Source organism: Venturia canescens, chromosome 2 (genome assembly GCF_019457755.1).
Source record: "Venturia canescens isolate UGA chromosome 2, ASM1945775v1, whole genome shotgun sequence".
In the NCBI taxonomy this organism is placed as follows: Eukaryota; Metazoa; Arthropoda; class Insecta; order Hymenoptera; family Ichneumonidae; genus Venturia; species Venturia canescens.
In genome coordinates, this window is record NC_057422.1 from 2,909,144 (window position 1) to 2,935,205 (window position 26,062).

A 26,062-nucleotide genomic window follows, 5' to 3' on the forward strand; every position below is an offset into this window, starting at 1 on the left:
GTAAGGGCTCATGTGTTAATCGAACATTTTTTATTAGATATTCTTCAAGTACAATGTCTGAAAAATATTCCCACAAAATGTCATAAAGATCGGAGCATTAAACGCGATTCTCTCAGAATCGTCTTTTTTGAAAAATACCTTTGCGGTGGACACGAAAACTCTTAATCATAACCATACGGAATGTATACCGCTTATTTATTATAACAATAGCTGGGGCCTGGACGAAGGATTTGTAAAAATTTCGATTTAAAAAAAAATTCTAACATAAAAACCGAAAATTTAGCACCTCAAAAAATGAATTTTTTGTTAAAACTGTCGCCATTTTTTTCAAATCAAAATTTTTACAAATCCTTCGTCCTGGCCCAAGCTATTATTATAATAAATAAGTGGTATAAATTTATATTTGTACAAGTACACGAACATATGTACCAATGAATCTCGTTCACAGTTTTTCAATAAACATTTATCTTCTTGCCAAAAATCACGTTTTTTTTGGCCACTGCAAGTGTTTATAAGGTCTTAAGGAAGTTGACGGCATTAGAATGAAAATGATGTCATCGCTTTTAAACCGATTGCATCTTATAAAGCGAAGTGTACAAAAAGATCAGTTAAATTTTCAGACAGTTTAGGAGCGTCGTTGCTGAGAAAAATCAATAATAATTTGGGCCAAATAACATGTAACCTTATGGACGTCAAGACACATTCAGTGATATCTCTGTTAAAAATGATGCTAAAAATATGAAATTTTTTGGGCAACATGAGCAAGGCTTGCCGAATAATGTCAATTTTTTCAGATTTATTAAGATATTTGCTGAGATTATATTAATAATAATCTGTTTCCCGTGCAGTTTTTTGAGGCTAAGATCGTCACTGTCCGTGTTTTCGACCGAGCTTTTGCCAGTTTTCCGTCTCTTTTTCCCAATTCTTCTTTAAAGTGTATGCAACATTGCCACACCGTAAACTGGCCTAACTTTTGAAAGGTACAGGTCGCAACTTTTGGGTAAAAAAATAACGGTACGGCCTCAACTTCCTTAAAAGAGTGCGTCAACGAATTCGAGTTAATAAACCGATAAAGCGTGAGAGAATGGATGGCGAGTTGAAAATAAATTGGGCAACGATGTTACGAAAATGTTCTATCAAATTTATACTTTTTCCCCCATAAAAGAAGATTGCAGATGAGAGTGTGCTGTACGGAGGGCAAAAAGGGTAATTAATCGATGCACGTAGGAGAGCGAGAAATGATGGTATTACAAGAATAACGAGGCGTCTCGTGCTCGATCGCGCGGATCGTTCGGTACAATTCGAAAGAACCTTCGTTCCCGAGCCGGTGCAGTAAATTTCACGAGCGTCTCATTTGATACGAGAAAGGCATAAGTTGGATCCACCGCTCGGGAGAGAGAGCAAGAGGAAAATATGTGTCCCAAGAATCCGGTAAAGATTTCCATTGATCGCGCTGGTGCATTATCATTGCGTCACCGATCTCTTTGCCATTGGAAACTTCTCGATGGAACCTCACGTTTTGAATTATTCTGTGCTACAGCGGCACGAAAACACGAGGAGAACCAGCCGCGCGATGGACTCGTTGCAAAAGCCACTTTATCCATTCATCAGTCATTTTATCGAGCGTAAACTCTTCCAAAAGAAGCGATCGATACATCAATTCACGGATCACTTGAACTGGAATTCATGACTTTCGTTCACGGATCCGAACGAATCGAAATTGACGAAGCGTTCGAGCATCGTGGGGCCACTGATCATTTTCTGATTCACCGAAGTCAACTCACCTGTCAGGAAACACTCAAAAAATAACTTCAACATTCAGAGAATGAGAAAAGTCCAACAATCTGACATTGGCGACAGCCACTCCATCAGGAAATGGCAAAAATCGTTGGAACGATCAGCGAACGACGGGAGTCATTCGAACAATGAAAAAAATTCCTTTCGAAATGTGAAATCGACGAATGTCAATTAAACAATCAGACGTTGAACGGACTCGCAGCAATCATTCGATCGCGAGTTTCGTAACGAAGGAACGAAAACCCAAAGAAATCTAATATAATATTTTCTGCCCACAACGATTCAGTTACCGAGATAAGATTGGTTTGGCTATAAAGAAAAATACGTGACAGAGTACTTTTGACGGATGCTGCATGTGTGAGCGAAGAGAAAAGGAAGCTTCGAGGATTCGCGCGTGCAGAGCTCTCGATCCCGAGACCGCGTCGCGGGTCTACGTCCCGGGAAGTACGAGAGCGCGAGTCACGAGGTTCTCCTTTTTCTTTCTTCGCCTGGGAATAAGACGGTCTAACTGTAGTTATAAAGTTTCAAAGTAAAAGTATAAGGCAGTAGCATCACATGATCCGGCCGTATCGTCTCGCGTTCCCTCCGCGCTCTCGTTCGCTCAATCTCCGCATCTGTGCAGAGCCTCTCGTCTCTCTAGTCACCGTGCACAGATCAACTCGCGTACGCACACGAGCAAGCGACGAGAGAGCGATCGCTCTCAATTTCAGGGCAAAGTAACGACGCGGAGAACTTTTTGCAGTGGCAGCTTCTCAGCTGAGAGCACGGAGAGACTCGAATGCGTTGTGCATTTTTATGCGATTGCGTTCGAATTAGTTTTCGACGTTTCATTGACGATTATCGTCAAAAAAGTTGGAACGAGTGAAGCGGCCGCAGCCGCAGCTTCGCGCTCGAGGGGGATCGATTTTTTTCTCGCGCGTATTCATTTTGTTTCGTTTTCACGGATCGCGCGATTGCGATTTCCCGTTAGTATCCGCTGCGACGTTCGTCGACGAATGTGACGGCAGAAAGAAATTTTCGCATCGGTTTTACCCGCTGGAAATATCCCGATGAAAATTCCTCCGATACTCGATGTTATTGGCGCGCTCGCGTCGATTAGACACACATGGAAGCGGTTGACCCCGTTTTATTCGAGTTTGCACTCGATCACGTAATTTCTCTGATGACGATCGCGCGGTGCAATGGCTCGATAAAAATGTCCGGTAGATTTACGGGCACTGGAAAGAAATTAGCGAACCCTTGCGGCTCCTTTCCCCGCACGAAGCTCGCCTCCGCTGCTCTGCTCCGGAGATTTAGATAGACTTGAATAGTCACGAGTTGCGTTTAATCGCGCTATCTCCCCGTAATAAACGCCGTTGTGCCTTAAGCGAAATCTCAAGGACGAAGCGCGCACAAGTTTCCACAAATTTCACTGAATCGTTGCTCAAGCTTTGTGGAAAAATACTTTCGCACTGTTCTCGCTCCACTTTTTTCCGGACTTTGCGTTCCAAAGTCGCTTGATTTTCAAAGAATATTCATGCGATCGGCTCATTTTTCAGTGCATGGCTGAGGATTTTGAATCCCGTGAAAATCTCGCGTTTGAACTGGAAACACGGACGACGCTCAAGCCGAGGAAAAATTTCTCGAAAAAAATGAAAATTCCATACATTTCGATGAGAAAGTTTGCTTCGAAATTGTTTATCGTTTCCTCAATTCAACGTGCTATTTTCCCGCGGAAATACGAGGCTTGTCTAATGCGATTTTCTTTAGGCACCTTCGATGTTACAAGAGAAAGAGGAATAACATGAAATATGCTGAGGTAATGATACGTGTGGATAGAACACTCGCTCGCGGTTACGTGTACGCGAATATGCAATCGGTGCGAGCGCAGTGATGATCGCATTTTTAAACGCATTCGGTGAACGCAGTCCCGCGGTGAGAATTAGAACTCGAGCTGTGTATATCTTCTCGCGGTGAAATATTAATCCGGGACGGCCTTGTCGAAGGTATTCTTAGTGACGAAATGCCAGCGCTACAATGGAATATTCTTATCATTTATTTCGGAAGGATTGCGAGGCTTAAGGAGGAACGTCAGCTTGAAAAAAATGGTGATGGCTTAATGAAACGTTAGAATATACATTTTTGAGTATATTTTCTTCTATAGCCTCTCCAAGTTTTAATGCATTTCTTTCAGTCATTTTTTAGTAAATAATTTCTAAACTTCGAATATTTAAGGTAGTTCATGCACAAAACGATTTTCTTAAGAGAGTCTTGAAATTTACACAGAGTTTAAATGAATAGTAGGCTGACACGCATATCAAATTTTAAAGTCTTATTGGTTATTTAGATAAACATGTTTAAGATATGAAGAAAAATAGACAGGGATACAGGAACTGTGCGTGAAAAATCGTTTATCTTTCCATATAACGAATGAACGCTTCTTACGAAGTTTATAAAAAAGTACACAATAATAATGAAGTATGTTATGAAAGTTTGGGAAAAAATTTGAGACGATTGTCTTACTAGGAATAAAGATGTATTTCGTTAAAGATTGAACGAAATCGGTAATGACCACTCGTATAACCTCAAATTTGCTTATTTCGGCATTTTGTTTCTTCTTGGCTCGGTCCATTCCTGTCACAGCCTTCTGTCTTTTTATTAATACTTTTTTCTTGAGCCATTTCCCTTTGGGTTTACCCTTTACGGGACGAATGAAATTTAGGGTTCAGTGAGTGTGATGGGTCCCCGATTAAGGAGGGTGGATCGCGACGATACAATGTTACCATGCTAAACCGTGTTAAAAATATTAAGAACTTCGAAATAACATTTGTATACTTGATGCCAAAGAATGTTATCACAAAATTTTATCAAATTCTGATTATTTCGATTTCGTGATCCACCCTCCTTAATTAATGGCTTGTAATTTCATTCGCCAAGAAATAAATTGAAAAAATGTATTTACAATTTCGAATTAATAACTCTGACATTAATTTAGAGTGATTATATCTTTAATTAAGGAGTAAAAATCGATCGAATTTGCGGACACCCATAAAAAATACGATCCTTCGGACATGATTTACCTTAACACCCACGCATAGGAAATAACTCCACAAGCCCCATCTTTCCATACTCAAAAACAAATAAAAAAATGTTGACAGATTAGAAAAAAAATACTATTCCACATTTTGAACTCTAAAGAACATGTGCGCAAAATCGAAGGTCGTTTCATTCTGCCATTTTTTAATATTTCACATAAATTTCACCCAAAAATGGCGTATTTTTGGGGTTTAATTCCCTGTGAACAAAGCAAACAGGGCTTACAAAACTTGGATAAAAACATTACGCGAAGCTGATGTTTCTCCTTAATTGAGAAATCCTGAAGAACGAAAACCCCTGGAGCGATTATCGCTCGCGTTCATTTTCCAGGCAAGTAACAGCTTTTTGGAAACTTTCGATTTTTTCTGCGTTTCGTTTTCGCAGCCTCCGCAATTATCCTTTCCACTCGGGCCAAAGCGACGGAGAGCGTGCCTTGAGGGACCATTTTTTATCCGGCAGCAAAGAGATTGTGGAGGCGGCGATACTTTCTCCGTCAACTCGGACGAGTTGGAAGAACTTTTGTTCTCCCTTCGTACGAATACATTCTTTTTTCCGCTCTTCAACGTGAATGCTTCATCGGAGCGACGTTCGGTGTCGCGAGGTCAACCGAATCGGCGTGGACACTTCCTCGTGCACCTGGAACGAGCGATGCGCTCGGCTTCGACTTCGAGCTCGGGCTACGCGAATTCGCATTCGTTCTGCTGCCGGAAACAATCGCTTTTTGGGTGCAGGTCGTTTCTCTAGGAAATCGGCGAACAAAACCGGCCTCGCGGCTCGAAACCGGCGATCTTTTCATCGAGATCGAGCTCAATCGAGTTGTCAATTATTTCAACGATTTCTGCGTGAACGTGAAATTGCGCTCGCACGCCGACGCGTGATCGATCAACCCGGAGGTAAATGGAACGTCCAAATTTGACAAAAGCGCGATGCGAAGGTCGAACGATCATTTTGATTTAGCACTAAAACGCTCGGCAAACGCGATTCATTAACCTTCGTCCGGAGCAGATTGATTTTCGGCCAATATTTTTTGCCCGCTGGATATTCAATTGCCATTTTTTGCGGCTTGATCCCATTTCGCTAAAGTGCGATATTTCTCCAAGGATTTTTATCGCCGCTTCTCATTAAGGAACGCTGCAGTTACGAATTATCGGCAACAAATCTGTTAAAGTATACACCGTCATAAAATCAAGACACGGAGTTGCTCTCAGAGTCCTTAAACTCGCTCTCGAGCTTCATTGTAAATGCACAGGTACGACGTGCAATTATTTTAAAACGGTCATTCATTACAATATCCGGTCCATGCGTTCTCCTGATCGACCAACATTTTTATCGATGTATCGCCTCCGATCGAATTTTTGTCGTTTCAACTCGACTGCCACCTTTTGTGATCGCATTTTGAGCCCCTTGACGCAGAGGCCATTGAAAAACCTCACGAAATCCGGACCTTTTCACTCCTCCATTCTCTCCCTTCGTTCATATCGAAAACTATAAAAAAAATACCGAAAATATCAGGCATCCGGCACGTTCGGAGCCTTCGCCGAGACGATAATTTCTGTCGTGATGCAATTCCATTGTAAATAAAATCGATTACCTTCAATGACACGGATCAGCGAAGGAAATTGATCGAAGGGCTCGAGCATAAAAATGGAGAGGGAAGAGAATCATCGTGGGATCGATTTCAAACAATGAAGAGCAGCGACGAAGGGGATCGAAGCGAGAGTTTTCTAAGCATCTCCTGTGACAATGAGACTCCGAAAGCGAATGAGACAGAGGCCCGACGTCGATCGACATATGAAAGTTGTTGCTAAGCAATACCGATACTCGTTACATAAGTGCGTACCCTTGTCCGGAGTCATTTTTATTCATTCGTTTTGTTTTTTATTCGTTGAATACGTCACTGGTGAGTACCGGCTCGAAATTACGCAACTTTGAGTCCAGAAAGCCGATCGCTTACTTTCTCGGACGAGAATTATGCTTCATCCACCTCGCGAGCAGGCGAGCCGGGTTAACGAGGCTTCCAACGAAACGAAGTTTTCGGTAAAAGCCTCCGCGCCACACGAGCACCGATAAAAGCACTTGTCGCTGCGGAGACTCCGAAATAAACGGGAGTGCGTAACACAGCGGCGAAAGGCATATCCAAACCTCGATTCGCACTGGACCCGCCGAAAAATTCGTGAAACGTGATAGCCCCGGGGACCGCGGTGTGCCGACGCTGCGAATCGACCGCGGGCCCCAGATGTGCCTGCTCATTATTTTCGGATCGATATTAACCATCTGGATTATGAATTTCGTATGCTAATTTATCAATAAAATGATCTCGTGAGAGATTTCGACACTCGACGATCCTCGCACCACTTTCCTCGAGGGTCCCCGCGTCAATGAAAACAACTCGGAACGAACCAACGACCATTTATTATTTATCGATCATTCTCAAACTTTTTTTTTCGCTTTGCGAATATAAATCACACCCACGCTTACACTCGGGAAGAAAATTACAGTGGTAAAAAAAATTTGCTCCCACACTCCTAGCTGGTGCGAATCTGCACTTGGACTTTTCAAAACGTTTTTATTTCATCCACGAATGTATGGAATTAATCTTACAACGAGACTTTTTAGGGGCAACAATTCCTTAGTAATCGATTACGATCATTGAAAAAATTGAAAAATCAAGTTTTATTATAGAAAAATGGGCAAATTGAAGAAAGAGATTTTAAAGTTCTGGACACTTGAAATTTTCGTGTCTGCGGGTTAATTCCCAATCGCCAATCGAGTCAGCCAACCGGTCACTTTTTATTTAAATTCTACTCCACCATTCCTGTGATCACTCGAATGGAAAATGTTGGCTGTTCCGAAGTATACTTTACTACTAGCCAGGCGAGAACTAGAAATCTTTGGATATTGCAGTGTGTTCTCGAAGCTTCGTGTTTATTAATCCAAACTTCTGCACCCGGCGGGTCGATCGCTGAATGGTTTCACAGTTTCACTGTGGTAGAATCCAGTTTCGGAGGTGATTGGCTCGTCGATGTCTGGTTCCCTACAGTTCCTCCCGAATCTGGTTTTTCCGAAGGGTTCGGACGCAATCCGTTCAGCAGTGACGCAATGTCGTTGGGTGAGATGCCTGAGGGGTCGCCAAGATTCGTTACTGGTGCTCGTGAGCTACACTTGGCGGTACAAAAGAGTCTCAAAAGATGGGGAAAGGTCATGTAGGTCAATGGGGGGCACCACCGATCGCACAGAGCTTTCCAAACGTTGCGCCATTTGTCCAGTTGGTCCAAATTCACTCGTCCACTTATTGGCTCGGTCGGCGTATCGTCGGATGGCCCATTGATCTGCAGAGTGATTTTTACGGGGGATTACGAATCTTTTTGCGTCATCGAATCGGAAGAAAATCCTGGAGAACTTACTTGGCCCAATACTGAAGCGGGGATAAGAAGCAGCAAAATAATCTTCATTTTTGTGGAAATTTCGTCTCAGCTTGAACTGCCGGAACTTCGGATCACGCGCGACTAAGTTTTTACTCACATTTGTTGACCGACAACAACGGACTCGAGAGTCTCCCGGTTTTATACTCGGCTCCGATCGTCAACGCTGGCAAACCAAGAGATCCCGTGCGTGCGGAAGCATAATATTTCGTCTTATTTTACAGTAAAACCACTTTTAAGCAGGCAAATTCGTATGCGAGTATCTTATCGGATGGGACTAGAATTCACTCTCCATTTTTCCCACGCCTCAACGACCGCGTTCTAACTAGCGCAGCTCTCGCGTACTTTTTGCGACAGCCGCTCTTCTCCGGTTCTCACATTGGTCCGAAGTTTTTCAGCATCCAGTCAACTTTGATTTATTTTTATTGCTCCGTTGAAATACAAAAAAAATGCTCAAAATTGGGTAACTGAAATTTTGATTAGACTGAAATGGATCGAAGCTTTTTTCGAATCGTATTTTCAAACTCTCGATTGGAAGAAAAATGTTGCGAAATTGGTGGCTTCGAAAACAACGAATTCACCATTTAGAGAGGTTTCAATAAAAATGTGCATGGAGTTTTTTAAAACTTATTAGAGCTTTGAGTGAGCTGGTGCAAAAATAGGGCACTTGGAAAAGTGAGCCCGCAGCCCTCGAATAATCATGTAGCGTTTCAAGCCGGCCAACAAGTTTATCTTCCACTCGACTGATCGGTTTTCTTCTCGCTTTTATCAGGCATTATCTCTCCTGGTTCCGATGCGATAATTTTTCTGTTCTAGATTACATTTTCTCGTGGGGAAACAATAATCTCACTTCGACGCGGTCGTGTTTACTTGGAAGCTTCAGAGACACGGTTCTAAGATGGGTGACCGCTTAGCCAAACGTCGGAGTTGCCCCGTCGAGCTCTGAGCAGAAGCAATTAAGGAGGGTGGATCACGAAATAAAAATAATCACAATTTGATGAAATTTCGTGATTACATTCTTTGGCATCAAGTATACAAATCCAATTTTTTCCAATTTTTTTACCACATGGTTATCGAATAATTGAGCGTTAAATCGAAATCCTCAAGCACGAGATTTATAACTGTATATGTGTAAACTCTATGCTTATACACGTGAACTTTAGTGTTGAATTACTCGAGAGCTGTGTGGTAGAAAAATCTAAAAAAATTTATATAGTCTTATCCCTTTGCCCTTTTCATAAAGTAAGGTTGTGACGCGTGAATTAGCTGTTGATTGTCATCGCTTTTCCGCGATTCCGGTTGGTTCTTGAAACACGACCATTATGGGGCTAAATTCATTGGGAAAAAACAACGTTCATTCGTCCCGTCAAAATGACAGCTTGGAATTCAAGTCATCTTTGACATTTCGTCGATATCGTTTCGCTCGACTCGATTTCACGAAAATTCTTCGAATTTTGTTGAATGATTGTTTAATTTAATAGTTATTAATGAATTGAATTATTAAATGTAAATGAATCCTGGTAAAGATAAATAAAAAGTTACTCTGTGTAAGAAGAGTGAGTGAGACGCGCTCCACGCGCGTCTGTGACTCACTTAGTATATTTTTAACCCTTAATAGTCACACGGGGTATATTGTACCCCAGCCGTTGTTTTTCGACCGACGATACCAAATAGAAATTTCGAGAAAATGGGACTTGTAGTGTCCTCGGTCGATAGTTCGAACCTTTGAGAAGAGAGCCTCATCGTTATTATTTGAAAGGGCCCATTTAAATTTAACTAAAAGCCTGAAATCACCTGAAAGCGTGATTTCTCAGGTTTATAGAACGAGTTGATTTTTTTTTTTTTTTTAATGGAAAATTGCGATTTCTACATCAATTTTTGTGAAAAAAGCCATTTTTCCTGCATTCTTTGCTTTGACATTTTTTTTAATATTAAAAATAACACGAATAGAATAAAATCGTTCTGGTCGTTTTTTAAAGGTTCAAAATACATTGCAGTATTTTTATTTTATTTTTTTTTACAGTTTTTCAATTATTTATCGTCCCCCAAAGTGAGTGGGGTACTTTGGACCCCGTGTGACTATTACGCCAGAATCTTGAGGTGTGACTAGTAAGGGTTAAAGAATACATTTACCAAATTTATGAAATTCTTATAATTCTTCATATTTTTAACATGGTTTAGCATGGCAACATTGTACTATCGTCGCGATCCACCAAAGTCTAAATATTAAGAAATTGATCAAACTTGGTGATAATGTTATTCAACATCAAGTGCAAAAACACAATTTTTTTCAAAATTTTCTTCTACTTAGTTATCGAGTAATTACGCATTAAAGCAGATTTCTTATGCCCGGAATGTATACCTATATATATGAAAACGCTATGCTTATACACGTGAACTTTAGTGATCAATTACTCGATAACTGTGTAGAAGAAAAATCTTAAAAAATTTGTATTGCCAAATTTGGCACTAAAGAATATGTTCACCAAATTTTATAAAATTCTAAACTTTTTGAAATTTTTTATGTTTTTAGCATGGTTTAGCATGGCAACATTGTATTGCCTGTACCGAAACTCCTTAATTCGCTAAACTGTCAATTGTCTGTAAACTCCAAAAAGTTGAGCATCGACGACAGCATTTTTTCTGAAAATTTCAAAATATCGCAGTTCTACGGATGCTTCGGCTTCATAAAAACTCAAAAACGGTTTAACAGAAAAAAATATTACAAAATTTCATTGAAGAATTTTTTTACAGTAAATAAATTTTAAAAAATTGTTCGAAGAACGTGGCAGCGTTCTCGTCTCGATTTATTGAGGTTTTCTGGGTCTTGCGAGCTGAATAAATTGCAAGGAAACGCTAGATTTACCGAGTGAATCGAGAATCGATGAATAATACCCAATTATAGTAAAACCGCGCTGTAAATGACTGCACATAGTGAAAATCAGAAATTTATCAACTGTTGGACATACCGACGAGTTACTTATCATGTGAGCAGCCGATAGTTTTGCAAACTCCCGGTAGATGCCGCAAGTAAGATTTTCTCGCTCACGAGGCTCACGAGTACGTGGCTTAAAAACAACAAAGCGTAAAAATTCAAGAAATTGGAATTATTTGCGATTATGCAGAGAAGCATAATCGACTCGGAAAAAATTCTGCTCCACCTTTTAATAAAAGTTTTTATGTCTCGGACTTTTGTAGGAAGAAAAACGATGTGACGATTTTTCAAGAGTATATGTGTTCCTTCGTGTTCATTTCACGGTTATTTTGACGGTTTACGGTGATTCGTTGCACTCGAAGATAAGGAAACTCGATCATTTCATGCTGAATAGAAGAAATAAACTTTACAGAATATTGTTATGTATATTTGTAAAGTGCATTATCTACAATCGGTAACGCCGGGACACGACGCAATCCACGCGTTTCCGCATAAAAATACCTCGGCTCCCCCGGATTTCTCGCTTTTTTCTAATACACGCTCCGAGGCAGAGATATCTGGCCGTGTACATACATAGAAAGAAAATACTCGTGTATATATAAAGAGTAAATCCCGGAGTCCGGAGTCGAATGTGCTTGACTGGGGTGTTTTGTTGTTTGGCGCGTCCCGGAGTCCATAGTCCGTCGAAGACTCATTCGCACGCCGAGTCGATGCACAGTGACGCTTTTCTCGCGCTGTATTTTTAATTCTATCGAATATTCAACAAGTTGTGTTTTTCGTTTAGTCGAGTCTACACAGAATTTCGCCGGTAAACTTGTGCTCCGATATTTATTTCCAAACAACCCCGATCAATTTTTCGCTTCGTCGAAAGAGCGAACGAGAGCAAGGGACCCTGGAAAAAATTGTTTTGGAAACGACGCCACTCCGCTTTTAGGGTTAGGGCACCCCTTTTACATCGCACCACGTGTCGAACGTCCAAAAAATGATTTTGAGTCCTTTGAATTTCAAATTTCACTTGACTCTTATTGTTGTGTCGCAGGAGCCCGATTTTTCTGTTAACCTTAATGCGAGAGTGTAAAGTGATTTCAATGGTGTGAACTTTAATTCAACTAAATAAAAAAAATGTCAATTCTTTCATTTTCACAAGAATGTCGGATCACCACACTTCTTTAATCTCCATAATCTCATTGTCCCCATTTTTTTAAACCGTTGTTGGATAAACTATCCGATTTCTCGGGATGTGAAATGAGTGGCATACAATTTGCAATTCGAGCTCGAAAATGTAGACACCTAATTACATGATTATCAGTGTGATATTCACGTACTCGTGTTTCCACGTGCATGTCACTTTACATGCAGGTACTGTGTGTTTTGCTTACAAAGAAGATAGAAGATGCTTCCGAGGCCTTCGAATGGCCTTCGTTCGTCGTTGCGAGCAGTGTATCTATGTTGTGCACGTAACGCAGTTTATTTCATTCGATACTATTGCAATTATTAAATCGATTTCATCTGCCTTGACGTACAAATACTCAAAGGAGAGCTCCGAATCGTTCGCGAGTTTCGTAGGTCGCTGGTGAATTCTTCGCTTCTTTTCCCAAAAGTTTGTAATGAAATTGTCAATTTTTTTTTTCCATCACCAATTTGAAGCTCGAAAGTATTCGCGGCATTGAGGAGAAGCGGAAAAGTTTGAAACATTCATCGAACTGTTGAATCTATTCGTCGGTGTCTTGTAAGAGGACTTTGATCTCTTTAATAACGAAACACCTCATTTTTATGAATAATTAGGAACGAATTGGATAGCCTACTTAATATACACGTTGAAAAATCGAACGACACTAAATGCTTATCACTCCAACTTTTTTTTGTTTGCGTAGTTGTATTTGGGCTGAATTCGCATCGGTTACGTTGGTCGATCGAATTTTTCGTATTTCAAGTAACATTCCGTTATCTCCGTGCCTTCGTATAATGTTATCGTTTTAACGGAAATTTTTATCTCCCGGTAACGATAAGGGTAAGTGAAAAAATATATTAAGCGAAATAATGAGTGACGCGAATTCTCTCGGGTGGAAATAAAACGCACGCTTTCATGGGGTTGGACGACCTTGTTCGACCTTGTCGATATACCTTCGCGAAAATATGTGCTCCTTATTGACGGATCAATACTCGTCCCAAACTGCGTTTCGCAAGATCCGGGAAACATTGCAAAACCCGTCGAACAAACATTTCGACGATCCTGTCTTGGGGAATAAAAAGGGCTTTTGTACGGATCAGCTGTACGGTTGCGACACATGTCGACTCGTGGTGCAATTGGGTGATGCAAAATGCCGAGGATTTGGCGGGAAAACGCGAAACTCTGAGTCCGATCGGATCTTGAAGCCAACGGTCATGCAATGAGGAATAATCGACGAGTCTCGAAAAGAAATTTTTCTCTGTTCAGTAAAACCGATGTTTCCTTTAAAAAATCGAACATTCGATAGTTTTCCCGATGTTGTTTTGAAATTCCACTGCGAAAATACATCACCGGTAAAAGAAGCAGCGCGCACGTCACGCACAGAAAAGAGGGAGGAACACGCCCACGCCGGCCACGTGAAAAAGACATGTCTGAGTAAGAAACGAGCTCGAAAATCACAAGCAGGAGAATTTCACGCAAATGTGAGAATAATCTTTTAACATTCGGAAACCCACAGTTGAGGGTCTCGTATGTCGAATCAACTTCTCGCAGTTTTTTATTCTTTCTCCCTCCTTCTTTTCCTCTCTTTCTCTGTCCCCTCATTTCTCTCTTTATTTGGCCTTTTTCTATTTTTCCTCATCGCTCGCTCTCTCTCTTTCTCTTCTTTGCTAGCTCGATCGCTCTCGCTCGGGAACTCGCGTGTTTCGACGCACGACACCATCCACAAAGATTCCCCCCTCGAAGCGTTAACTGACCTCGAAGCATTGGCGGCATTGGCGCTTCAGTTCTGACTCGGCGTCGCGCTCGGACGCCCGAACAATTTTTACCATCCCCTTTCTCTCGTTCGAAAACCAAACACTGGAACAATAATAACGTGTTTTACATAACCTCTCATTTATGAATATCTCCGTTAGGTGTGGTGCACAAGAAAAATAATAATATAAAGAAGCAACTGGACAAAACATCGAGGTTAATTATTCAATTTCAGTGGAAGGAATAACGCCGAAAATTCGAGGGAAAAAATATCAATGGTGTCACTGAGGGAGTTAAACGGTAAGTTCGAAAGAGTTTTTCTTCGTCTGTACGATTGGAAAATAGCTTTTTCTTTGTGCAGATTCATCGAGTGTTTTTTTTAAATTTGTTTTCCATAAATTTAAAAAATGATCGTTGCATCTCGTTCAAAGCAATCGAGAATATATTTGTGATTGAAATTCTTTTCTATCGACATCGAAATCGGACTAGAGATTGGTCGAGGTTAAGAAAATGATCTTTTTTCCGACACCCTCGAAGGGGATCGGCTTTTTCGATGCTGCACGTGCGATCGTAGCTACCTGTAGCTCAAATCTTCAACGTCGATCAATGGAATGTTATTGATGTGAAAAGAAAACCGGTTTAAAGAAAAGCCCAACAGTGGAAGCCTGCGCAAGGAATAACAATAATAACGTCATTCTCCTTTCGACGTTCCGACGCGTGCTGTATTTTTTTTTGTGAAAAATAATTCCCGCAGGAAAAGATGAGAGCAATTCAACAGATTCGAAGAATCTTCTGTTTAAAAAATTCCAATTTCTCATCCGCAACGAGTTTTTCTAAACGAAATAAAATTTGTACGTCGTTAAACATTTTTGAAGCAGTGGAAGAAAAGAAAATTGACATTTTCAGCGATTCCTGATCAGTGACGAACGGTCCTTCAATTTGTAACAGCCCATTTTCAATGTCTTTGCGAGTGTTTTTAAAGTGTTTTTTTATTAACCAACGCGAGTACGTGTTTTCACGAAGCTTATTTTTCACAAGCGATTTTTTTGTCTTATCGGCACGTGTGACCGAGAAACACGTGTACAGCAGTGTCATAATTTACATAAAATGAATGAAATTATAATTATTCGCGAGTTTGTAACTTATGACAAACGATTTCATTTTTTACCGGTTGAATACGCCTCTGACACGGTTTCAAACACTCTTCCAAATGCACACGTACATTTGTGTACATTTATCCGTGCTTTACCGGGGATTATTACCTTCATCCAGAGACACACGTCAAACAGTTGGCTTCGGTTAGTTTTGCCTCTCGTTTTTTCTCTATTCCGGTGTTTCTCGTGTGCGTAATTGGTGCCGCTGTGTTTGTGCAGTCTTGTCCATGTTTTAGAACACACAACGAGATTGCGTAACGTCTCGAGCTAAAATATCCCCCGTGCTTTTGCAAAAATATTTCTCACGCCAAACGCATCGAGGGCCAGCGTGGACGGAACTGAAGTTTTGACCATTTTTTCGGTCGGTCGACCTCTCCGGGGCGGAAATGTCATTCGAACGATAAACATTTTCACACAAAAAATAGCATCGTTCCAACGATCGATTTTCGACGAAAAACAATGTCTTTTCCTCCCGCTCGAACATTGCACTTTGAGTTGACATTGGACCTCGTTACACGTGATTTAATATTCCGTCGCGACGACAATCTCTTGTGCAATAATGTATCGCGGTTCGCATGCACGCTTCGAATCTGACATTTTATCTCTTCAAAATGTTTTCATTCTCCTAGCCAAAAATCTTCATTTTATTTAAAGACCTCAGGATTTTCATGAAATTTAAGATTCTCCGATTCGTATTGAAATGCATTTATCTTGAAGGGGATTTTTTCAAAGTTAATTCGGAGAGGCCAAAAATGACTTTTTCTTCAATCAAAACAGATTTTCTTCCTCATCCGTTGCACAACAAAATTCCTCTCGTTTTCTCCAGAGCGATGCAGTTGATGCGTCGATGATCTTTTATCAAATGGAAATTCGCTGTTGGAAAAATATCCTGATAAATCCGCTTATACGAGAATTAAATAAAATATCGAATTCCCTCGAACAGTTCCAAAAGTGCACGGTCTAATGAGCCAGAACCTGTCGCTCGTCTCACGAGAAATTTGTGATAAAAGAATAATTACTTGAACACCTTGAAACGCACTCGAACGGACAACGCACCTACTCCAATAAAAAATATTTTTTGCCATTGGAAACACGCTGGAAACGTTGGTACGAGCTCACAATTTCGTATCTTCATTTCGAGTGTTCGTTTCAAGTTTTGCTCATTTTATACGACGGATAAGGGTTGACAGATTTCGTAAAAAAATATGAATCTTAAGATTTTTTTTTCGCTCCTCCGTGCAAGAGATTTTATTCTTTATCTCCGCCATCAAAATAATGCCACGATAATCCAAAAAAGCTTCGATTTTATCTCGAAAAAGGAGGCTCTCGAATTTGGATTTTGAGGTCAACCAAATTTCCAGACGAAGCAGACGAAAATTTCAGAAGATTCATTCATGAAGCATTAAAAGGGGGTTTATGAGCTCACAGAACTTCGCGCGGCGTTGCCAGATTTGAAATCACTGACGTTATCGCCCGGATCGATTTATTTACATTACTCGAGTCAAAAGTTAATGATCGTTAAACGGCGAAAGACTTTTACTTCTTCTTCTAACAGCGAATTCGAATTACCAGAGTTCTATCGATATTTTCGATGAAAAAATTTCTGAACTGAAGCCAAAAGAATAAAAATCGACGATATTTTTGTTCGGGAAGAATTTTCGAAATTTCATCATTTTTTGCAACCAGTCAAATTCACATTTTGGAAGAAAACAATTCTCCAGACCCATGCGAACACGTTGTCCCGGCAAAACCATAAAAGCGAAGGCGCTTAGGCTAAAAATAGAAAAAACGCGATAAATGGGGACAGCAGGACGAGATCGTCACGTTTTTTCCCACATGCGAAACATTTTATTATTCGCTAGTTCGGCGTAAACAAATAGGTGGCACTTATGTAAATGGATCGATCAAGGTTCGCGGTGAAAAAAGACCCGTGACCCGTTTCCGGTCGTTTCATCATTATTTTTCCGGTTGCCACGCGCCGGCGGTTCCCGGTCGGCCCGGTAATATTCGCCATCTCTTGGAGTATTCCGCGCAACTTTGGTCGCGACGAAAAGATCGATAAAGCAGTAGCAGCCGCTGTGCATAAAAACGATTTTCCTCGGCAGATCGATCGTTGGGCAGATTCCAATCAAATCTGCGAGTACGACCTCCGATGGAAACGATCGTGAAACTGCTTCGAAGGAATCAAGTTCTCCTCTCATCATCCGATTATTCAAATCCGTTTAAAGATTAGCAGATTATCAACGCATCGAAGCTTCCTTTCCCGCTGTCAGCTCGTATCTCGAGTACACTCGAGAGAATGCAACGATAAAATAATGATAAATGATATTCTCCGATGCGAGCAGGCGACTCCTTTGCATAACGCGTTCGGTTAAAAATGGAAGAAAAGCGTAATGTTTGCTCGCGCTTTGCGACTTTATCTATCTGGAAAAAAACGATTTGGTATCGAATTAGCATTCGTTTAACACAATCGCTCGGTGTCGCATTAGCGAAGGATTTCGTTATTGATGTGAGAGCGGTACGAGACATTTTTCACTAATTGTAGCCATAAATATCACGACGTTTCGCCTTGAAGAGTCGAAAAGCCCATTAGGAAACAGAAAATGTTAACTAATTTGTGAAAAGAGATTGAAGTGAATGCCGAATGAGGGGAAATTTCCACGTCGATTCACTCGAAAATCGTTTTATTTCATTTTTTTTTTTTTTTTTTTTTCATTCTGACAGATCCAACGTCGTTGCACACGAAAAGAGATTTATTCCCATTTTTTAACAACGAAAGTTTATCTTCGTCTTATCTCTACAGCGTACGTCACAGGAAAGAATTCGGCTCCCAAAGACATCGATTCACCGCGAGCAAACATCCTCTCCATTCTTCTCTGCCAACGCTCGACAAAATTTTCAATCCTGCCACCGATATTCCGTAGTCAGATTTAATCCCTTGCAGCGTTCATTCACAGTGCTATTCAGTCGCCCCACGCCCGGCTATTTTTATTTATTCACTTAAATCGAGCCATTCTACGCACGCCCCTATTTAGATCAATTGAAGATATGCCCGTTCCAATTGTCCGCAGTTAAATTCTCACGAACGGAATGCGATTCGTGACATGGGCCATCGAGTCAAACAGTAATCACCTACACAACGATACTCGGTCGTAAAACGCCTCGATATTCGTCCTTATTCGTGTTTCGATATCGTTTCAAAATTCCTCTTTTATATGCTGAAAATTTCGTCACTCGTGAAAGAAGCTTCGAGTGCTCTTCGTTGACGAAAAATCTATAAAATTTTGTGCATACTTTGATTTTTTCGGGACGACGAAAGATCGAAATATTTTGACTTTCGTTGCTCGAAAACCGCTCGTGGACTGTCGCAATGTTTGGCCAGCACAGATTCAGTATTTTTCGAACGACTTATGCTCCGCGTCAATATTTGCGGGGTACAGTCCATAGAGATAATTCGTACTGCGCGAAATTGAGGCCGAATACAATTTTTTTTAGAAACTGTGCGTGAAGTGATTTTTTTTGATTCGTCAGCTTAAAAATCGTTTTTTTTTGTTTCAGAGAGGATACCTCGTCGAGGTATCCTCGGAGCCCTCATGTTTTTGGCCTGCATGTTCTCCTACGTCATACGAACAAATTTGTCGATAACAATTGTTGCGATGGTCAGCGCTCCGGGTGGCAAAAGCAAGGAATCCGACGCTTGTGTGCATCACGAACATTCTCACAACTCAACCATCAACGGGACCAGAATTTTGCCGGACGTGAGTACGCCGTTTTTCAACGAGTAGCAGCGACGAAAACTGCTTTTTGCGACGCACCATGTTTTTCAACTTCAGGACTTTCCGGGTTTATAAATATAATTATTTATTGGGACTCGAATCGTTCGAAGGCGACGAAAGACTTTTTTTTATCTTCCTACAATTTTGTTTTAAATATCAAAATTGGTAGAAATTTTCTTACAATTTTGTCCGATTCCCCTAGTCAAATTCATCGGAATTTGGAGTTCGAAATTCGGCAGAAAATGCTCAAAAAATGAACGAACTCGAAAAGTTTTTTTCTACTGAAATTGATAAAAATGTCTTTGCAATTTTACCCCATTCTCTATTCACTCTTTTAAAAATCGCCATTTGAATTTCGATCGTAAAATATGTCAAAGAAATAAATAAAAAAAAACTGCACATATTTTGGAATCGTAAACAATTTTGGGAGCATACGTTCAGCGTTGTATCGAAACGATAATTCGCCACCGAATGTGTAGGCGTGAATAGATTTATTGGATCAAAGATCGAATAAAAAGCATTGAAAGAAAATAATCGTGCCTATGTTTAGCCAGGAAGGCATGAGCAAGTCGATCACTCGATGCTGTGTAGTCTCGCTGAAAATAAAATAAAAAACATATTGAACAAGTCACGAAGCTTGGTATATGTATGCGCAACATTCCACGTCAATTGGAATTCGACTCGCGCCCACTGTCATGTGGTCCAAGGCTTTCGTGCATTACCGTTCAGTGTCTTTTTTATTATTTCGCTGAATTCGTTTTTTTTTCCATTGCTCATTATGTAATGTCTCGACACGATGAATTTTCAGGAAAAGCTTTTTTGGCTCTGCGGTTAACATATTTTGCTATAAAATGCTGAATCGAACGAGGAATAATTTTACAGCCCTCAAAAGACATTCAAAATTCGTTTATCAATGATCCATAATTTGAAGGGATTAAAAAAACGCTAAAATTTTTATTCCTCCAATACCAAATGAACGTGATTCAAGAACCTTGGCTAATTGAAGATTTCTTTAATTCCAGTACGGAGAACGTTACGAGTGGAATCAGCACATCGTAGGAGCTCTATTAGCGGGATATTTCTATGGAGTTTTACCAGCGAGTATGCCCGCTGGAATGCTGGCTGAAAAATATGGTGGTGCGAAAGTAGTCGCGTGAGTACTGATGGAACTGAAAATGAGAAAAAATTAAATATTACAACTCTTCAAATATTTATGGAAATGAGGCTTTTCCAGTCTTATTCTCAATTCTGTATATTTTGGTGAAAATAAAAAAACTAATTGGTATCCGATGCTCGTTTGGGAAGAAAAATTGACCGTGGAATATTCACAGATTGAACGTGTTCCGCACAATCTTTTTGTCAAATACTATGAATTGATCATCAATTCTGAACATCCAAATTGATTAGCGAATAAATTTTCTAGTAGAATCGTCGCACACCCGATCACGTAGCCTTAAATTCCCACACGAGATCATAGAACTAACAAAATGTATTTCTCGATCGTATTTAGATTTGCAACGCTAATTCCTGCACTGTTGAATCTTCTGATGCCATGGGCTTCGGGAGTGCACTATGCCTTTGTATTCGCGCTTCGTTTCGTTATGGGTTTCTTCGGGGTAAGTTTACCCAACGCTATCCCCACGGGCCACACTCGCTCCGATATTCCCAAGTTTCTAAAAAGCACTCACAAAAACTATTCTAAAGCTCGCATTTTTCTTTCTCAGGGTGCCGTTTATCCAGCGTTACACGCGATGATCGCGAGATGGGTGCCGCCCAGCGAAAAGGGCATGTTCGTTTGGACCATGCAAGGCGGACCTTTTGGCACTTTCGTCACACTCACACTCTGCGGTTGGGTTATCAGTAGTTACGGATGGCAAGCCGCTTATTATGTCACCAGTGGGTTAATGCTCGTTTTTTATGCCTTGTGGTTCTTCCTCGCCTACGATACACCCGATGTGCATCCGACGATAACCGACCAGGAAAAGGCGTACATCAAAGAAAAAATTGGCACAACTGTGTCCAAACAAAAGGTTGGAATATTGATACTAAATAAAAAAGAGGATAAGTCATAGTTTTTGTCGAATATAAAGAGAATACCGAGTGCGCAATTTGAAGATTCGAAATTACGATAAAATATATTGAAGATCATTGCAACATTGTTTACAGCAAAAACTGCCGTTTTTGGCAATGGCTACTTCGCCCCCATTCCTCGTCCTTCTTTGGGCTCACTTCGCCAATATGTGGGGAATCTACTTTATCGCGACTAATGGCCCAAAATACACGCTGGAAGTGCTAGGGTTCAATATGAAATCGGTATGCTAATATATAATCTGTGTGCAAGAAAATCGTGTCGAGTATCCAACAACACGACGCATCGCGATATTTCAATCGTGATTTTTTTGCAGGGTGGATTCCTCACGGGCTTACCTTACATCGCGCGTCTTGGAGCCGGTGTTTTGTTCGCTGCTGCCGGTGATTACGTGAGGAGAAATGAAATACTCACGGTTCGGTGGATAAGAAAGATATTCATGATTTTCTGTAAGTTTATTTCAATATAATTCGTTGACGAGAATCAAATGTGGGTGAAGAATGGAAAAAAAATCATGATATTCGTTGAAACTTCGGTCACTCAAACAACAATTCATTTTGCAGCCCATGTCGGACCAGGAGCTGCTCTGATAATCATGACTTACGTCGGCTGCGATTCAACGGTCGCCATAATAATGCTCATCTTAGCGTTAGCTCTGAACGGTGCTGCGTGTCAGACCAGTTTACAAAATCATCAGGATCTGGCGCCAAATTATGCCGGATCCCTTTACGGAATAATGAATACTTTCGGCAGTTTTCCTGGCTTCATCATACCGCCGATTATCGGCGTACTGACCAACGAAAGGGTAAAACATTTTTGAAACCATTCTTACCAATAGTTTTCCTTCGACTCAAAAAGTTGGTAAACGAATATTTTAATCGGAGATATTTTTTAAAATGATTATGTCGAACGTGCCGAATTGGAATGAAACAATTTGGTGGAATGAATTAAATGTTTCTTTGTCTCTTACAGAATGGTGTTGAGGAATGGCGCATTATGTTTTGGATTTCGGCAGCAGTGTTTTTCTCTGCAACGGTATTGTTTTGGCTGTTCGGTTCTGCGGATATCCAACCGTGGAACGACTACAGTCAAGCTCAAAAAGTAGCCAACATATCTGAAGAGGAGAAGCAGATGAACGACGTATCGAGGAAGGAGTCTGCTACCGAGGACGAAGCCGAAGAAAACGAGCGACTTTAAGCCTTTAGATAGCAATTTAAAACAAGAAAAATATATACGAGACTTGCTAGAATTTACAAGTCGTCAATTAATAGTTTCTACAAAAGATTCCTGAAACCCCTGTGGTTTGAATCGATTCAATGAATCGATCGTTAGATTCAGCGAGATGTTTATGCTCTCGCGAAAACAGCCGATTATTAGAACAAAAAAGAGGCTGGATAATTATAATTGAGTACAAAAATATAAATCAATGTCGTATTCGGTGTTTCGCGAAGAAGAGAAAAGATTCGTGCGTCTTTAGGGCTGAAGAGTCTTTGCAAGGATCTTTTCCATTCCGCAATTTCGTAGCGCAGGCTCCGAGACAAACTGCAATGCCAAACAGATATTTTTTTGCCAAAATTTCATCGTAAATCATGCTCTCATCACCTCGTTCACATTATTTTCAACCCTTTGAGTTTGAAGTCTTTTTCGAATGGAACCTCGTGAAGGGGATACTACAAAGTTAAGGGGTTGAAGAGATACAGCAATACACCTGCAAAAATCATCCTTCAAACCGAATAAATCGTCAAAACAGAATGTGCAACTCTGTTCATCGTGTCATACTCTCGAGAACCTTGTTGGGATAACGTCCCTGAAAACTATGTTTCCGTTTGGAACGATGCCAATGATAAAAAGGTTTTCTCATCATTAGTTATAAATTTTACTCTATAACTTTAAGTATTTATTATTAAGTAATTCAGTCTCACAAACAACAACAAGAACGCACACCAAAAACGACAAATAGATTTATTTTCATGCATCAGTTTATCCTACAGAATAACAAAGAATAAGCAAACAAAAACGAGAAAACATGAGCGAAGAATTTGTTCGTGGGGAAAAAAAAAACAAACCAATTTCCTTGGATTTGTCATATTTTTCGAGCTATTTTACATTCTGCTACTTTCTCCGAAGAGAAAACTGCTTGATAATCTGTACTGATGTACGACAAGAGGGAAGAACTCTTGCTACTTTTGCATTTACTTGAGTAGAGCAGAAAGCCCATAATTTTTCTAACAAATTAAATAAAAATGATATTTTTTCTTCTATGAATCACGCATACGTTATCGCACTACGTACAACTTTTTATTGTGACGACGAATATGAATTGTGGAAACAAATGTATCTGTGCGTACATCGACTCGAGAGTTATTCTGACAATAAAAAGAATATTCCGCTGATGAACATTCTCTCAAGTCATTTCATCTTTTGTAAACAATTCAAGTTGAGTAGATTTTGCAATAGTTTTGCGCAAATTACAATTTTTTTACCACGACTTCTGTAGTAAGATTTGAGTGACCACGTGGCAATCTTTTGTTATTATATTCCATGCACATTTATTGAATTATAAAGAAATACGTGATATATGTTAAGAAAACGTAACTGTAAAATGGAAACGGTGAAAATATTTTTTTTCTCGTCAACAACGAGGAAGAAGAAATGAGCAAAAAATTCAATACTTTGTTTTCATAAGATTTCACTCGGAGGCGATAATTCTCGAATTTTTATGCATCTGCAAACATCTCGTTTCGGCAATCGATCTTCCGGGCCATTCCTCGTGCAAAAAGTGTCTCTCAACAGTCTCAAAGCTCGCTCGTCATGAGCTGGTAAATTTTGTTCACATTTCACAGGGATTTGCCGACTCGTTCTCGGGCTTAACAGGGATGAATCTATTGCTTCGTTTTCACTACTGCTTCTTATGCTTCTTCTTGAGCGGATAGATTCGCGGGATGAACATGCAGGCCTTAAATTCGGATCTCGTGCCGCTTCGTTAGGGTTTCTCGAAACGTAGGAATTAGCATCCGCTAATAAAATGCTCTTCGTTCTTTCGTTTTCATGTGTGAAGGACCTGTGATTACGGCGGGGATCTGATAACCCGCTGGAAACGGGAACTCTCCATGAACTTCTTTCTATCAAATCCGTTTGCGAACTTGACTCGGCCATTTGTTCGCCCATTTTCGTCCCAACTACCACAATTTTCTCGGAGCTTTCTCCACCGAAATCTTTCCTCCTGATATTAGTATTGTCTTTTTTTAAATTTGACTGGAAAATTTCTCGACCCGAATCTTTTGCGGCGATATCAGTGTCCGTTTCGTCTGATTCGATGGATTTTTGACGAAAATCAATCGCCTCGATCGCCCTGTCATTTTTTGTCAAATCTGACGCAACGGTTTTTCTATAAATACTTTGAAGCTCGCTAACGTCAACTCGGATATCAGGAACTAACATCAAATTGGTTAATTTCGGGTCGCAACTCAATTCCGTTTGCACTTCTTGATCAGTCGTCAATCTTTGCAGCGCGTGATTAAACTTTATCATCGTCTCGACCTCTGCCTCCTTCGTTTCGGCCTTCGGAATTGGCACTGCTTCGGACATCCAAACAGCACGGTCGACCACGAAATTCAACGCGTCCAAGGACTCGATTGCAGCCGATGGAATCGGCTCAGATTCCTCCGGATCCTCCTCGGATCCGAGCTTCTCCAAATCGCTTATCACATCGGCCAACGACGTTTCATTCGCGAACGTAATCGTCGTTTGGACGTACTGACTTTTCCTCCATTCGGGCAGTGGCTTTTCGTTCATGACAGCTGAAAATTTGCAACGACTCATCAAAGGCATTCCATTCAAAGATTTTCCAACGTGAGAATAACTTTTACTTTTTATCGAAATTCTATTCCATCCGAAAAGTAATTGCAAGATTTCAAGGTCCGAAAAAAAAATCATTAATTCCACATGAAAAGTGGCTAATTTTGCAATTTTTTAGTGACAGAATTTTTACAGGATTGAGGAAAGTAGAGTCGATTAATTTTTCATTAAAATAATGGCAAATCGTCGCTCGATTAAAAATTCAACATGAATAACGAACAATTAGGAATCAACAGAGAAATTGTGGTTTCCAGAAGTTGATTTTTGTAAGTAAATTTGAAAACTCACTGATTATGTCGTCAAAGACTTTTTCGGTGGGGCACTTTTCATCTTTTCCCATGAAGAGCGTTTGCGTCGCTTCGTCTCGATAAGCGAGAGGTAAATCGACTCTCGGGACGCCTTGCAAATAAGTTTGAGTTTCGGTAGCGATCCGCTCCGGTTTTTCCAATTCCTTAGGATCGATCAAGTTTTTCGTCGTGTTCAGAAGGGATCGTCGAAGTACGATATTCCAGGTATCTAAGTTTAACGGTTCGTCAGCTTTCCCCGAGACGACCGCGGTATCCTCGATTTCACGAAGAAATCCATCGTCTTGGGGCGTGACAGTGAAGAAGGTCTGAGCCCATGACGAATCTTCCTCCTCCAAATGTGCAGTTTTCGACATTTTCCTTACTGTATATGGTTTTTTTTTTTTGCAAACTGAATATTTTTCTGTCCGCGAACACAACAGGTCTGGATCGTCGCTCCGGACGAGGAGGAATTGTCGAGATTTGTTTTGTTGGTTACGAAAAACAAATAGAAACAAAAACGAATCGAGGTTGGCAGCTCGCTTTTGTTCCTTCATTTTCACTTGCTAGGACAGTCGCCAACGAACGAATTTTTTGGGTGCACGAAATCTTGAAACATTTGCAGTGGCTTTTCAGGCTTCATTGCAACTGAAGAGTCCTCGAAAAATCATCAATTTTTTATGCATTCGATGATTTTGCGGTGTGAAACTTTCGACTCGAGTCGAGAAGGTTGAAACATTGTAACGCGA

The 26,062-nt window shown here is 40.5% G+C and overlaps 3 protein-coding genes across 3 annotated transcripts; 1 reads left to right on the forward strand and 2 right to left on the reverse strand.

Annotated features, from left to right (window-relative positions):
• Positions 1-7,493: 7,493 nt before the first annotated feature.
• Positions 7,494-8,400, reverse strand: LOC122406368 (uncharacterized). The gene is made up of 2 exons (XM_043411772.1): positions 8,277-8,400; positions 7,494-8,201 (listed from the first exon to the last, which is right to left on the reverse strand). The coding sequence occupies exons 1-2, from the start codon at positions 8,322-8,324 to the stop codon at positions 7,845-7,847; spliced, it is 405 nt and encodes a 134-aa protein (XP_043267707.1). The 5' UTR covers positions 8,325-8,400; the 3' UTR covers positions 7,494-7,844.
• Positions 8,401-11,872: 3,472 nt separating this feature from the next.
• Positions 11,873-23,568, forward strand: LOC122406089 (sialin). Its single transcript, XM_043411310.1, has 10 exons — positions 11,873-12,037; positions 14,314-14,452; positions 18,865-19,064; positions 20,105-20,235; positions 20,593-20,698; positions 20,807-21,112; positions 21,249-21,395; positions 21,488-21,620; positions 21,735-21,976; positions 22,144-23,568. The coding sequence occupies exons 2-10, from the start codon at positions 14,428-14,430 to the stop codon at positions 22,366-22,368; spliced, it is 1,515 nt and encodes a 504-aa protein (XP_043267245.1). The 5' UTR covers positions 11,873-12,037; positions 14,314-14,427; the 3' UTR covers positions 22,369-23,568.
• On the reverse strand, positions 23,448-25,960 carry LOC122406087 (uncharacterized). The gene is made up of 2 exons (XM_043411309.1): positions 25,318-25,960; positions 23,448-24,971 (listed from the first exon to the last, which is right to left on the reverse strand). Exons 1-2 carry the CDS (start codon positions 25,868-25,870, stop codon positions 23,851-23,853), a joined length of 1,674 nt encoding a protein of 557 aa, XP_043267244.1. The 5' UTR covers positions 25,871-25,960; the 3' UTR covers positions 23,448-23,850.
• Positions 25,961-26,062: the final 102 nt, after the last annotated feature.